This window comes from Chanodichthys erythropterus, chromosome 7 (assembly GCF_024489055.1).
Source record: "Chanodichthys erythropterus isolate Z2021 chromosome 7, ASM2448905v1, whole genome shotgun sequence".
Taxonomy (NCBI): Eukaryota; Metazoa; Chordata; class Actinopteri; order Cypriniformes; family Xenocyprididae; genus Chanodichthys; species Chanodichthys erythropterus.
Window position 1 is genome coordinate 28,970,322 of NC_090227.1, and position 13,863 is coordinate 28,984,184.

Genomic DNA, 13,863 nt, shown 5'->3' on the forward strand with positions numbered 1-13,863 from the left:
AAGCTCACCACTAAATGCTCTAATCTGTGCTGAAGCTGTCCAGCTCAAACCAAGCTAATCCACGTAAGAAAGACAAGCCAGATGGTCACAAGCAACTGCTGAAGTCCTGTACAGAAGCCTGATGACATGCCTGAGGTTCACGCTTGTATTTACCTAGTGCCTCAAGTTACAACCGTAAGCTCTGTGAAGAAGCAGCAGGCGGCAGCACCTGGCTCTCTAAAGCGGATGGGGTGACAGGCATCGGCGTTCCACAGAATGGTAACCTTGCAATTCCTGGAGCGCCAAAGCAAGAGGAGCGTGGTCCCAGGGGTGTCATGATACAGAGTCACACTCTCCTAAGATCACCAAGCTTCGATCGCCATCACTCTCTGAGCAATGTCGTAACCCTAAATCACACACACGCTGGTAACTGCACACGCATAGTTCTAGGACTTTGACTGCTGCCCATGTTGGAATGACCTCATGGGATTCAAATCAGGTTGTGTGAGGAATCATTAAAAGAAAATTACTGCAAGAACATCTAAATTATTTTAGCAGGAGCAGGAGCAGGATCACCAGCGGACAAGGCGGCTCTTGCTGCAACTACTCACACTTTGTCAAAACTAACCCTTGTTATTAGCCCTTGTTTCTTAAAGAGCAATTCAGAGATTTCAAGATCTTGCTGACAGTATGTCGTATCAAAGCTCACAACCCTTGACCGCAATCTCACAGCTACGGATTGGGTTAATGCCCTGCTGAACTGCAAAAGCACCCATAGGGGTGTCACTCTGGGTTTATCTCTAGTGAAAAAGGATCACACAAGCATAATGACCTGCAGGAAATGACTCTAGTGACACCGCCACATGTTGTTCTCCCTTGCAGACACACACCTTTTAGACTTATACCTCTGCCAAGATCAAAACAAGCCTCAGGACTCTGGTAACTTGATGAGCTACCCGTCCTGCACTACATTTCACAACTTACTGAAGCTCTAGGATTCATACTGTATATAAACTTGCATATCTTTTTTTTTGTCATTGACAGAGAGGTGGATAGATAGGGAAGTATTTTATGCTGTGGCAGACTCTGTACCTCTAATAGGGCGTCAGATGTGCCCCAGATATTACTTTCTGAAAGTACATCTGTGAGGCAAACCTTGTTAGCTTATACGATTAACGTTTATGCATGAGTGCCTCTGCACAAAAGACTCAGCCCCATGTCCTCCACACACTCTCCCCCATCAGCATTTAATCCACTACCTCCATCTTTCTGAGATTCGCTTCAAATACAAATGAAAGTGACAAAAAAACGGCCTTGAGGTTTGCAAACTGACTGACCATCATCAGAATTCAACAGTAAACCACATAATAACAAAAACGAATAAAATGCATGAGCAAAATTAAACAGACACACCATAAATTGAGTGTTTGTTGAAGCAATACAAAACTAAATGCATTTAACTGAATAAGTTTAAGACAAGCCTCTCACTTCAGTTCCCAACAAACTTCACAGTTGTTAAGAGTTATAACTGAATGTGATTAAAGAGAAAACACTTTTCTAACAAGCTCTGTGTAAACATCACAGCATCTCATCAAAGCAAATCGCAAGCTAAACCCATTCCGGGAGTGTGGCACAGTTTTCCCAGGGTGCCCCAGGAGACTCAAAGGCAGCCAGAAATAGTAGCGAGTACGTAAATGAGAGCATGGCTAGCCTGACGTAACATAGGAAAAACACATGACAGGAAAGTCCCAGTACCGGCATGGGTCACTCTGAGGAGCGTGTACCATGACATCTCAATGTACATTTGTTGCCATCAGAGAGATAGTAACAGAATTACTGTGGATGAAGAACAGAGCAGAAGAAAAGAAAATTCAAAGTGTGACTTACCCAGAAGATGAGGTTGAAGACAAACATCATGTATTTCAGACAGCACAGGCAGCCTCTCGCCATGTTGCACTTCTTGAACTCTAGGAGGAACACAAAGGATAGATCCAGATAAAAGACCACGTATTTGCTGCCTTTAGGAGCCTTGTACTTATTACTGCCTTTGTCGTCGCCGGCCGCCGCACTCTGAGCAGCAGTTTGCGCACGTGGGCCAGTGGACCCGTAAAAGGCTCCAGCGGTAAAGCCTCGTCCTCCGAATGGCCGTCCGGAGGTGGAGGCTTGGGCAAAGTCTGAGTCACGGCTGTCCACAGAAGGGCTACGGTGGATAGCGGATTCCTCACTACTTGACTTCTCCATGCTCTGGAATGGAAGCCGCGTTCTTTATTTCATTCTCTATCATGTCTCTAAGAATAGCCCTTGAGCAGAACCCTGAACTTGCACTCTAGTGCTACAAAAATGCTAGTCTTTCTTTTTCACACAAAAGATCAGGCTTAAGTCAACCAGACAGTGGCTTTGCAAAATCGCTCTAGTGGATGTGGCAGCTTGCCCTGTAGCCTTGCTGTAATATCCAGAAGAGTTACTCCCACGGGCAGGTGCACGTTGAGTGTAACTGAAGTTTCAGCAGTATTCCTTCACCCTACGCCACTCTTCACCCCTCTAAAAGAGTGTCCACCCCCAGCCCGGCTTCGTTCAGCTGCTGCTCGATCCCACACTCCTGCCTGCTGACCTCAGCTGTGCCTTTCCACGAGGAGCTGATGAGTTCCCACAGCCTTCTAACTTCCACCCCCGTTCACCTCTCAGGATTCTGCGCTCCGAGAGACTCTCTAGATCTCCCTTTATTTTTTTATCCTTGTTTGCCTGAATCAATCACGCTGCTCTGATTTAACCACTCTATGGCACGGCATGCTGTTCCTTGCTCCTCTCTCCTCCTCTCTCTGTCTGTGCTCTCAATCACCGCTCTGCTGCTGATACATGCTATTATCAGCAGCCGCATCTAGTGGGCATTCCCTCCCAACCTAGCGCAAAGCTCTCACCTCTCTCTCTCTCTCTGCCTGTACTCCTTCCCGCCCCTCCTCTGCCACTCAGACCACCAATAGGACAGCAGCTAATGGAGCTAGACCCTCCCCTAGCCAATACAGCAGCTTTAATGTGCTTATCATCACTGTGCTTTATGCCTATACAAGTTCAGTGCTGTCAACTGTGCTGACTGGCCAGGGGAGAGTCTGGGAGGGCTACGATGAATTAAATGTAATTATGAGCTGATGGAGGAGGAGTGGGACCAGGGAAGGCGGGTGGGGGGCTTTGGAGGGTTGTTGGATGGGGCAGGGAGATGAATATGAGACCAAGCATGCAGCTGCACACTTGGCTATAGTACAGGACTGTGGATATGTTAATAAAAACAAAGAAATTTGAGTTGAAATAAGTGTAAAAATAAGGATCAGAATTTAATAATTTAACCATTTCAGAGTCATCCGTCTATTGCATACATTTGCTAATCAAATATAACTATGTGATATTTACAGAAATGTTGCAGTGAAATGAAACCTGTGATTATATTTGGAGGTTGGTGTGTGACTGGTGTTTACTACTTTAAAACCATTTATCCATACTCTCCCGTTGCCGTGTAAGAAGCATGGATATATTGGCAGTGTATTAGCCTGAGGAATTATAGCACCATTTCAAGCATTGACACTGGATAGTAGCTTGAAGATACTTTAGGCTTTTCTGTGGAACGTACAGTTACATCTTAAGTACCTGATGCATTGCTGTGCGCTCACACCAAACATGTGTTTTTTATATTATATTATATATATATATATATATATATATATATATATATATATATATATATATATATATATATATATATATATATATATATATATATATATATATATATATATATATATATAATATATAATATATATAATATATATAATATTATAATATTATATATATAATATTATATATATATATATATATACTTGACTTATAAAAGAGTTCATAAGTCAAGTAAATAGTCAATTAGGCAATTTAACTTTTTAAATTTCAGTATATGGCTCTTGTTAGAGAAACTGTGATGTGCTGGCTACAACTTAAGAGCAAATATTTTAATTAGCAAAATTCCTATTTTTTTTTTTTTTTTTTTTGTATCTCAGTGTGCATGATCAGGCTCATAGTGTTAAAACTGTACCATCAGACCAGTCTTTATGTTCTCTCTGTCCTCATTCATTTAAAATAATAATAAATAAAAAAAAGTACTTATTTGGCTTTCTAAATAAATAGGGGGTCTTGAAAAATACCACTTTTATATGCCTTCAAACATAGAAAAGGTGAAGGAGAGAGAGAGGGGGAAAAGGATGTATGCCAGATTTTCCCTAGAACAACTAAGAAAACTACCACTTCACAATAATTGTTAACAGATTATAAGAAAGTTTAGCTAAACATTATCTCTAAATCAAAAGAGAATGCTAAATCATCTTTGCTAAATATAGCACAGTAAAATAATCATAAAGCAATTTGAATTAAAATATATAAGCCTTACATGGACTCAGGTTTGAGTCTTGCCCAAGCAGACTCCTCTTCAACCTCATTGTTCATACTTTGATTAAGGGACCCTATAACCCTAAGTATTAAAGGTGCCATAGAACTTCTTTTTAAAAGATGTAATATAAGTCTAAGGTGTCCCCTGAATGTGTCAGCTCAAAATACCCCATAGATTTTTTTTTAATTCAATTTTTTTAACTGCCTATTTTGGGGCATCATTAACTATGCCCCGATATATAGGTTGCGGCCCCTTTAAATCTCCCGCTCCCCCTCCCCCAGAGCTCGTGCTTGCCTTGAACAGCATAAACACAGTTTACACAGCTAATATAACCCTCAAAATGGATCTTTACAAGATATTCGTCATGCATGCTGCTTGCATACATCAGATCATGTAAGTATTGTATTTATTTGGATGTATTACATTAGATTCTGAATGAGTTTGAGGCTATGCTGCGTGGCTAAAGCTAACATTACACACTGTTGGAGAGATTTATAAAGAATGAAGTTGTGTTTATGTATTATACAGACTGCAAGTGTTTAAAAATGAAAATAGCGATGGCTCTCTTGTTTCTTGTCTCTCTCTTTTCTCTTCATAGAGGTGAATACAGTAATAAACGATGGTAACTTTAACCACATTTAACAGTACATTAGCAACATGCTAACGAAACATTTAGAAAGACAATTCACACATATGACTAAAAATATTCACACATATGACTAAAAATATCATGTTATCATAGATCATGTCAGTTATTATTGCTCCATCTGCCATTTTTCGCTATTGTTCTTGCTTGCTTACCTAGTCTGATGATTCAGCTGTGCACATCCAGACGTTCTGCCCTTGTCTAATGGCTTGATCATGGGCTGGCATATGCAAATATTGGGGGCGTACACCCCGACTGTTACGTAACAGTCTGTGTTGTGTTGAGATTTGCCTGTTCTTCTGAGGTCTTTTAAACAAATGAGATTTATATAAGGAGGAGGAAACAATGGAGTTTGAAACTCAGTGTATGTCTTTTCCATGTACTGAACTCTTGTTATTCAACTATGCCGATATAAATTCAATATTTAATTCTATGGCACCTTTAACCTTTAAGGTGACACATACTGCTTGTGCTGCAAATTTTATATCAAGGTTGTGATTTTTCAAAATAAACGTAAGAATTTAGCTCTGTATCATGCTTGAAGAAAAATTTGGTCTATTTGAAGTGTTTGAAGCCACCTCCATCAAAAATGAGATAATGATATTGAGCAAATGCTCTCTGCATATACTATACCTTCATCAAATACTTTGCTTTGAATCCGCTAAATTCCAGCATCAGCCCATTCAGAAATACCGGTTTGTTGTCAGAAACCGTTAAATGCCACGTCCCTTTGTCGGCAAAAGCCTCAAAGTCCACAGAAGAATCAATCGGAAGACACAAATAGAATCATATGATTTTAAATGATTGACACTGTGCATATGAGCTGGCTTTCAATAGCTGAGCTGCAAGTTTTTTTTAATCATGTTTTGTCCATGTTATTCCATTGTTACACTGGCAATGACAGGATTTCGCAAGTAGAAACACAACAATGTTCTTTTTGCTGCAGTAAAACTGACATAAATTGAATGTTTAACTGTCTTGTTGTCCAAAGAGGTGGACTTAATTGACTAAATTGAATTGACTAAAGAGACATTTTTGAAAACACGGCATTTCAATAACTGACTAATAACCGTTTCATTGCCAATAAAGTGAAATTACTGAACCTAAACATTGGAGCCTGGTTAAAAAAAAAAAATAATAATAATAATAATAATAATAAGAAAAAAAGAAAAAGAAAACATGTCAGACAGACTTAGAGGTTTTTGCAATGGAACTCTTCATTTGCACTTTGAATATTGAGAGAGTACTTTGATTATGGTTGCACTTATTGTTTGTACTAAGATAAAACTGCTATTAATTTTTATTTATGATCAATTTGTGGAAAGGAGTTCAGTTAGGAGGTCAACATTTGTGGAAGCTCATTATTCATGTAAAGTAAGGTCTGAAGAGACTCAAATGAAATCATACAGAAGAGAAGCCAGTCAGTTGAGTTTGTGGCAAAACCTTTCACAGTGCTTGTATATTGTCTTTCAATTCATATGATAATTCGTACTAGGAAAGTAGAACTGAAATGACATTCATTACAAGATGATTAGTTAAAACATTTCAAATGCACCTGCAGACTATTTTTCTAGTCATGTACTTCGTCAAAACAAAAACAAAAAACATGATATATCTATGGACAAGAATTTCATCAACTTGGGGGTGGGCCACAAACAAGGTGGTGTAAGCAACATTTGCAAGCATGTTTTCAGCAGAAAAAGTAGAAATCTAGTTCACTCTTATCATGCTTCAGATACCCTGGACTAAATGGTCAGTAGGCAATAATGAAGCATTTCAAGCTGCAAGTGTGAAATGGTTAATTTGGCTACTTAGATCAGTGAATCAGCCAGCTGTCATCGATCGCTGTTTCTCATCACAATACTGCCTCTAATTCACAGTGCCATTTTCGTGCAGATATCCACAGTGCACCCTGCATTTAGTAGCATGATTCACAGCTTTAAACAGTGCCTAATATCAATGCTATTGACAGCGCAATGGAAGGTCTTGATTGAAGAATCTGGATTTATTCAGAGCTGGACACCCCAAGTGGAAAGCTCCACACTGCAGAGCCCTTCGGGTTGAAGTCATCAGTCTGCTAATGCCTGATTCAATATCACCTGCGTCAATGCTGGCACGCGGGCTGACGGGCATTCGTTTGGCTACCTCTCAAGCCATCTACTCTTGATTCTGTCCTGTGCAGAGAGCACACGCTCAAGACCACATGCCGAACTCGATACCCACAAGAGACCATGCTTATACCGACTGACAAAAAGAAACACACAAGCAAGCACAATTTCTCTTGTGGGCATGGATGCGTGCACACACACACACACACACACACAAGTTGTCTTTGATGTTTGTGAAGAATGGTGGTAGCAGGGATTGATGGGACTGCAATTTACAGCACTGGCCTAAAGCTCCAGACATGAATTTGTATGGATAGATAACAATTACACAGAAATCTCAGCATATTTCATTTTCATTACTGTAATATGGAAAAATGATATAATATTTAAATCTTACAGTATTTATACATCATTGTTTTAAACTATTTTTCACAATTTAGACTTCATAATATAATATAAAATCCTAATATGCAACACCATTTTTTTTTTAGGCTTTATCTCCCATTGACCCATTTTATTTATTTATTCTAGGGGAAGAAGCAGGCTTCCATAATGATTTATCTTTTTACTACTGAAATAAGTGAAACATGAGATAGGAAAATGTTAAATAAATTGAAATTAACCCAGAGCATGCCAAAACTGATTTTCATATGACGAGATCAAATTGCTATGGTTCATTATTTGCAGTTTCACAAGGATTATAATTTATGGAACTTCTCAGAGGAGTGACTGACCTCAGCAGTTGAAGGAAAAAAAAAAAAAAGAAAAAGTTAATTAGTTAAATTTAAGTTACTTTACAATATATGACGAAATATACAAAATGTAAAATGCAGTAAAAAGTACTAATGAGTTTCTTAGAATTCACATTAAAACATAATATTAAATTAAGTTTCTCACTCCGAAAGGCATTCTGTCATCATGGTATTTTTTACAATAAAAATCTGACAACCGCAATTACCAGATTTTTATCATAAATTTAACAGGATTTTTTTGTGTGTGCATGTGTCTTTGACAGCTTCAAATAACACATACAAAATTTCAAACATGCACAGAGGAAAGGGCTCTGAGAGATCAAGAGACAAGTAAAGAGAATCAGGAACAAGAAAAACTGAATTTCCACCGCTGTTACACTATGATACAATCTTGTCAGTGTGAATTAATGAAGCCTAAAACAGATAAAACAGAGTGATCGCTGCCTCAGTAGTTCCCTTTTTGACAGTCCACTCCACATAAGGCCAAACAGTCGGATGAAACAGTGGGGGTAGAAGATACTTCTAAGACCCACTGAGAACCATTAAAAAAACAATTTCAAAGAGTGCCTAAGTGGATTATTGTAAAGCTACATGGTCGAGTGATTACAAAGACATAAAAAGAGATCGATGCATACGCAAGAACACGTTATCTTCACTAACTTAAATCTTAATTTGTTGCTTTCATAAGTTGAATATCTTTAATTGCTCTGCATTAGAGATCTGTGGTAGCTTTCCCAAGACATTATCTGAGAGATTAAGCAATCTAATTTCACTGCAGCAAGGATGATATTGTGTTTAAGTCATCTGCAAAAGCTTTAGTTCGAAACAAGCTCTAAATTGTTGAGAATAGGGCTGTTAAAGACTCTCCCTGTTGAGATTTGGTGAAACTAATTTGTTGGCACACAATATGTCTAGGTTTTTTATACCTAGGGTATAAATATAAATCCAAGCACAGACAAGGTATCACAAAACTGATTTTCGTATGACGCAGACCAATTTAATATGGTTTATTATCCACTTCACATACCTACAACAGATTCCATAAGGATTAGAACTTCTCAGAAGAGCAACTGACCTCAGCAGCAGAAACATTCAAAAACAAGTTACATTTGAGGTAGGTAAACAAATAACTCCTGGAGGGATAAATTCATTCAAGGTCATCACATGTATATCACATTCTGTTCAGAAAACCCATTTGAAAGCAAAGGCCAAGAGGTCAAAAAGATCAATATCTATTTTTTCTGTTCATCTACAGTATATGATTTTAAACAGCTACATGTGGAGTGGCAATAATTTCATGAATAAGGCCTTGAAAATGCACAGCGAGCTGTTCCAAAACACAGTTGCTAGTGTGTTGTGTACATATGCAGGTGTGAAAACGGCAAGATCACTAAACTAGACCACACACCTCTATGAAGAGAAAGACCTCTCTGAACAAACAAATGACTGTCAGACATTTGTGCCTAACAACAGATCGTCTCCGAAAAGTCTGGCAATCGGCAGAGCAACGTCTTGGTAAAGGTTATTATTAGAAATGAACAATCGGCACTCTATTTCGGGACTCAAGTCACATGTTGATTGCATGTGATATTTGCTGATAAGTCTGGCCTTTCGTGACGTCTGGGTAATTTGTCCAAGTAGACTAGTCAATAACAAGGTTCTCACCCATTATCTACAGAATAAGAGAAAAAAGATGGACAAATGTGAAGGAACACATTGGTAAAAATGTCTGCTAGAGAGGGTTTATTAGGGGTTTATTATGTGATGAACTCAATATACTCTACTGCAGGGCATCAATCAGTAAGTAAAAGAAAACAAGATGTTGTTCTTTGTAATGCAGACAATGCTGGTCTGAGGATGTTTTATAAATTAAACTATTTGAAGGTATAATCAAATGTTGAGTTACAGGAACTAAATAATTTGTAACATAAACACAAATGAATTCATTAAAAAAATCTACCAGAGTTGTAGCCCTGGAACCAATTATGCTGCCTTCACGTGCTATCGGAAATGTGATAATTCCCACTTCTGAAGTCTTGATTACGAGCTTATCACATTCAAGTTTCTAATGGGAGGGCATTCATATGTAATTTTTACCTAGGAAACTCGTATTTACGATAATTCCGAGAACACATGAAGGCAGCATTAATCTTATCTATTTCAGTTCAAATCAACAGCTATAGCACATGCTAACATAAATTATTTAAAGCTGCAGTCCATAAGTTTTGCCTCTTTTTCGCCATCTCTGTTTGAAACCTGCAATTGCAGTTATTTGTGGAATTATCATCTTTACGTGGGTTATGCAACGGCATGGCTCCTCAGCGCAGATTAATCTTATGTTTTGAGGGGAATATGTGGCTGTCAGTCACTGCACCAGTGAATACTGTACTTCGGAATCACAGATTCTACATCTTGGAAGTATGAGCAAAATAAGAATTTTCACCAGAAAATGTCATCTGAACAAGTAACAACTGAGAAAAAAAGCATTACAATAAACCACGCTACCAATGGTGATTAAATCTAATGATCTCTTAGCTCGCATCACGTCAAACGGTGCAAATTATTATTACTGTTATACTTTGTTCTCAAATTGTTAAGGTTAACAACATCAGCATTGCGTGACTGCATTGTAGCAGTTCTGAGAAAAGGCTATAAATGATCCGCAACCTGCAGCATCCTCACATGATATAGCCTACTATACTGGGACTCCTCATTTATGTAAACAGTAATAAAGCAAAGACGAATGGTTGCATGCTCGAATTTCCAGTGGAAACCCACCAGTACCGCTTTTATTAGAAAACATTATTACAAGCTTACCGTTGTTAATCGGGCTAAGGTAAGGAGATAGTTATGAACACTGGCTGGTTATGTACATGCTCAAAAATTGATTTTGGATCATTTTTTAACCAAAAAAAAAAAAAAAGTTACGAACCGCAGCTTTAACATGTGTACTTAATGAACAAGTTAGATATTACTTGTCACTGGCATTAGCGCAGTTATTGCTTATAGGGTCAATGTAGTGTTTACCTTTGTGTATCTACTCTTCAGCACAATGGTAACCACAAAACCTTCAACATTACAGATACTCTTAAATGTCAAACATAACAGCATTAAACACTTACAGGTCTTTCCCTTCACTAAAAACAATAAATGAACACTTAATTTCAACATTTATTCTCCTTTTCCAGTCCTATGCAAAGCATGCTGGGAACTAGAAATCCACAGTCTAAATTCCGAAGTTATCAAGACAATTTCATTACTGTCACAGAGACGAACCCCGTGATCCCCTCCGCTGGCCAGCAGAGGGCTCCATCTCCGGAATACTGACATTCATGCATCCACTCACTCACTTACACTGACGCGCACTACATTTCCCATCAGCCCCATACCTTGGACTCTGATCATCCGCCAGCTGCAGCTGGTTAGGACTACCATTTAAGCTGCCTGTTCACACAGACTGACGCGAAGTCTTGATCATTGCTCCGGCTGTCATTACTAAGCGTTATTTCCCAGTTTGCCTTCCTGTTGCCATTCTTGTCTGTTTATCGTTTCCTGTTTCTCTGCTGCCTGCCTATTGACCCCCGCCTGTTTACCTGGACTGTGATACTTGCCTGTTACCCTGACTTCCTGCCTGTCTCTGACCATGATATTGTCTGTTCTCCGTTGCTCTTGTTTGCTGTTCCTGACCATCGCCTGTACGACCCTGTATACTTCATTAAAGCTTGCAAATGGATCCTATGTCGAGTGGTGACTCACAACAATTACGTTACTACAACTTAATGTTTTAAAAAAGCTAATTAACGCAGTCATTTGAAATGACAAACAATTAAGTTGATGTAATGATCAACATTATTAAGTCAACAGAAATCAACAAAATAATGTTTGCAACTTAAAAGGTTTAATTAAAACTTAAAACTAAATTTAACTAAATTAGATTTTTTTACTTGCAGTGCAACCATACATTTATTTAAGCTGTGGTAACAAGTCCCCTGAATTATTTTTTAGAGTGAAGAAAACATCTGCTTTTTTGTGCTAATATTCCATTAACTTCAAAACGTTTTTATTTGAAACATCATAAAACCAGTGGTTAAGGCTCTTACAATGGAAGTAAATACTATACGGAAATGGATGTCAATGTAAAATAAATAAATAAGTAAATAAATAAATAAATGTGGGCCTATTATTGGAGCTTTAAAGTTGTATAAATTATAATTTTAATGGTGAGACCACTGTTCAAGTATGCTTCTTTATATATATATATTTTTTAATTATACTTTATTTCCAATGTACTCTAAGGGCATTACTGTAACAATTATTGTTTTAAATGAGGGATGAGCATGAGTTATTTCCTGTGATAATCCACATTATGCCACAAATGCTGTCAAAGGGCCTTCCCTTCTGAGTCCTGCTGAGAAACTATATTAAAAGTATCCTTTCACATTGTCAGTTCTGTCAGACAATCTGAAATAAAATTCCAGATTGTCAGTTTGAAATCAAGTTTACTCCAAACTCTTCGGCAGGCAGCATGACTTCATGACCTTAGAGCTCTGAGTAAACACGAACAGTGCTGGGAGACAAACGACTGGGCTGGGCCTCCTGTCAGCTCTGCACTGACAAAGCAGCAGACCACACAGGTAGGCAGGGCAAGAGAGAGAGAGAGAGAGAGAGAGAGAGAGAGAGAGAGAGAGAGAGAGAGAGAGAGAATGTGAATGAAAGAACGAGGGAAACATGGACCCGGCACCTCAATCTCCAGTTTAAACAGCAAACCCGCGGCCCCATCCATCAGCATAACAGCAGATAAGCATGTAAGAGAGCAAGAGGACAGAACAACCTAAACAAAGTAGAGCAAACAAACTTCAACCAGACATTAGCATTTACAGCCTCAGAGGAAACGCCTGGCTTGCAGAACGTAACTGAAGTTGACTTTGTTCAAGCACTGTATATGAATTCTCGAATAAACAAGATGAAAAAGCCTGAAGCATGTGTAGATTAATGAGAAAAGCATGGCTTCCCACTTTTTGGTCAAGAGGGACTTGTCATCCCTTCAAGTCAACGGATCAGAATGTCAATGCATAATAATAGTGTCTATGAACAAATTATTCACTGTTATGAATAATTGCACATGAGAAAAATACCCATTGAGTCAAAGATGTTGGTTATTCATTCATCATCAGTTTAATTGATGTTCATAGAGCAGATTCAGAAAAATAGTTTCAACATTTTGATAAAAGTGCTATGACAGTGAGACGGTGAATGTTGAACAGTACATATGAACTGTGTACATAAATGGCCAATTAAAACAGCATTGCTAATATAATGATCAGCCAACTGGTCATTATCACAAAATGAATCCTGCCAGTATTACCCATAAGGTGGTTATTCTGAGATAATGACCAGCTAACTGTATATTATTTGGCTAATTACATGACTGGTTACCATATAAATACTGTATGGACATATGGATTTATTGATTTGAGCTGAAATCATTTTATTATGTAAGAAGAAAGAGGCAGCAAAGTGATAAAATGCTTAAAACTAGCATCACTATATGTAAAAAATTATACAGATTAGTAGTCATGGAGCCTAAGTGAACAAATTGAAAAGCTCAAACATTATCTAGGCTGAACAAATAGCGTCCCACACTGAAGACTTAATTCAAAATTGATTTCAATGGAGATTGATGATAGCATGGTGCTAAGCTAATAACATCAAACTCTAATAAACATAAAAATGCATTGCATGCACAAATATTGAGTAAATAATAGATTTGAAATACAAATACAAGATTTTAATTAACAAATCTTTTCAGTATTCAGTTGAAACTGACATTTCTCTCACTTTTTCGCCAAGCTTGTTGCTATGCTTTATTGAATTAAAATTAAGATGCCTACCTTTTGGAATTCTCTCATTTCTCTCGCCTTGTCCACCATCTTTGATTAGTTTGTTAAC

At 38.0% G+C, this 13,863-nt stretch overlaps 1 protein-coding gene across 5 annotated transcripts in view; it reads right to left on the minus strand.

Moving 5' to 3' along the window:
* tspan9a (tetraspanin 9a) overlaps positions 1 to 13,863 on the minus strand; it is a 241,296-nt gene that overhangs the window by 95,268 nt on the left and 132,165 nt on the right. For 3 of the 5 annotated variants that reach the window (XM_067390088.1, XM_067390087.1, XM_067390086.1), the window contains exon 1: positions 1,867 to 3,126. In XM_067390088.1, the coding sequence (XP_067246189.1) occupies positions 1,867 to 2,220 (354 nt within the window). In that variant the 5' untranslated portion in view covers positions 2,221 to 3,126. Of the gene's footprint in view, positions 1 to 1,866; positions 3,127 to 13,863 lie in introns of those variants that run through there. The other 2 variants (XM_067390091.1, XM_067390090.1) reach the window with 1 other exon arrangement.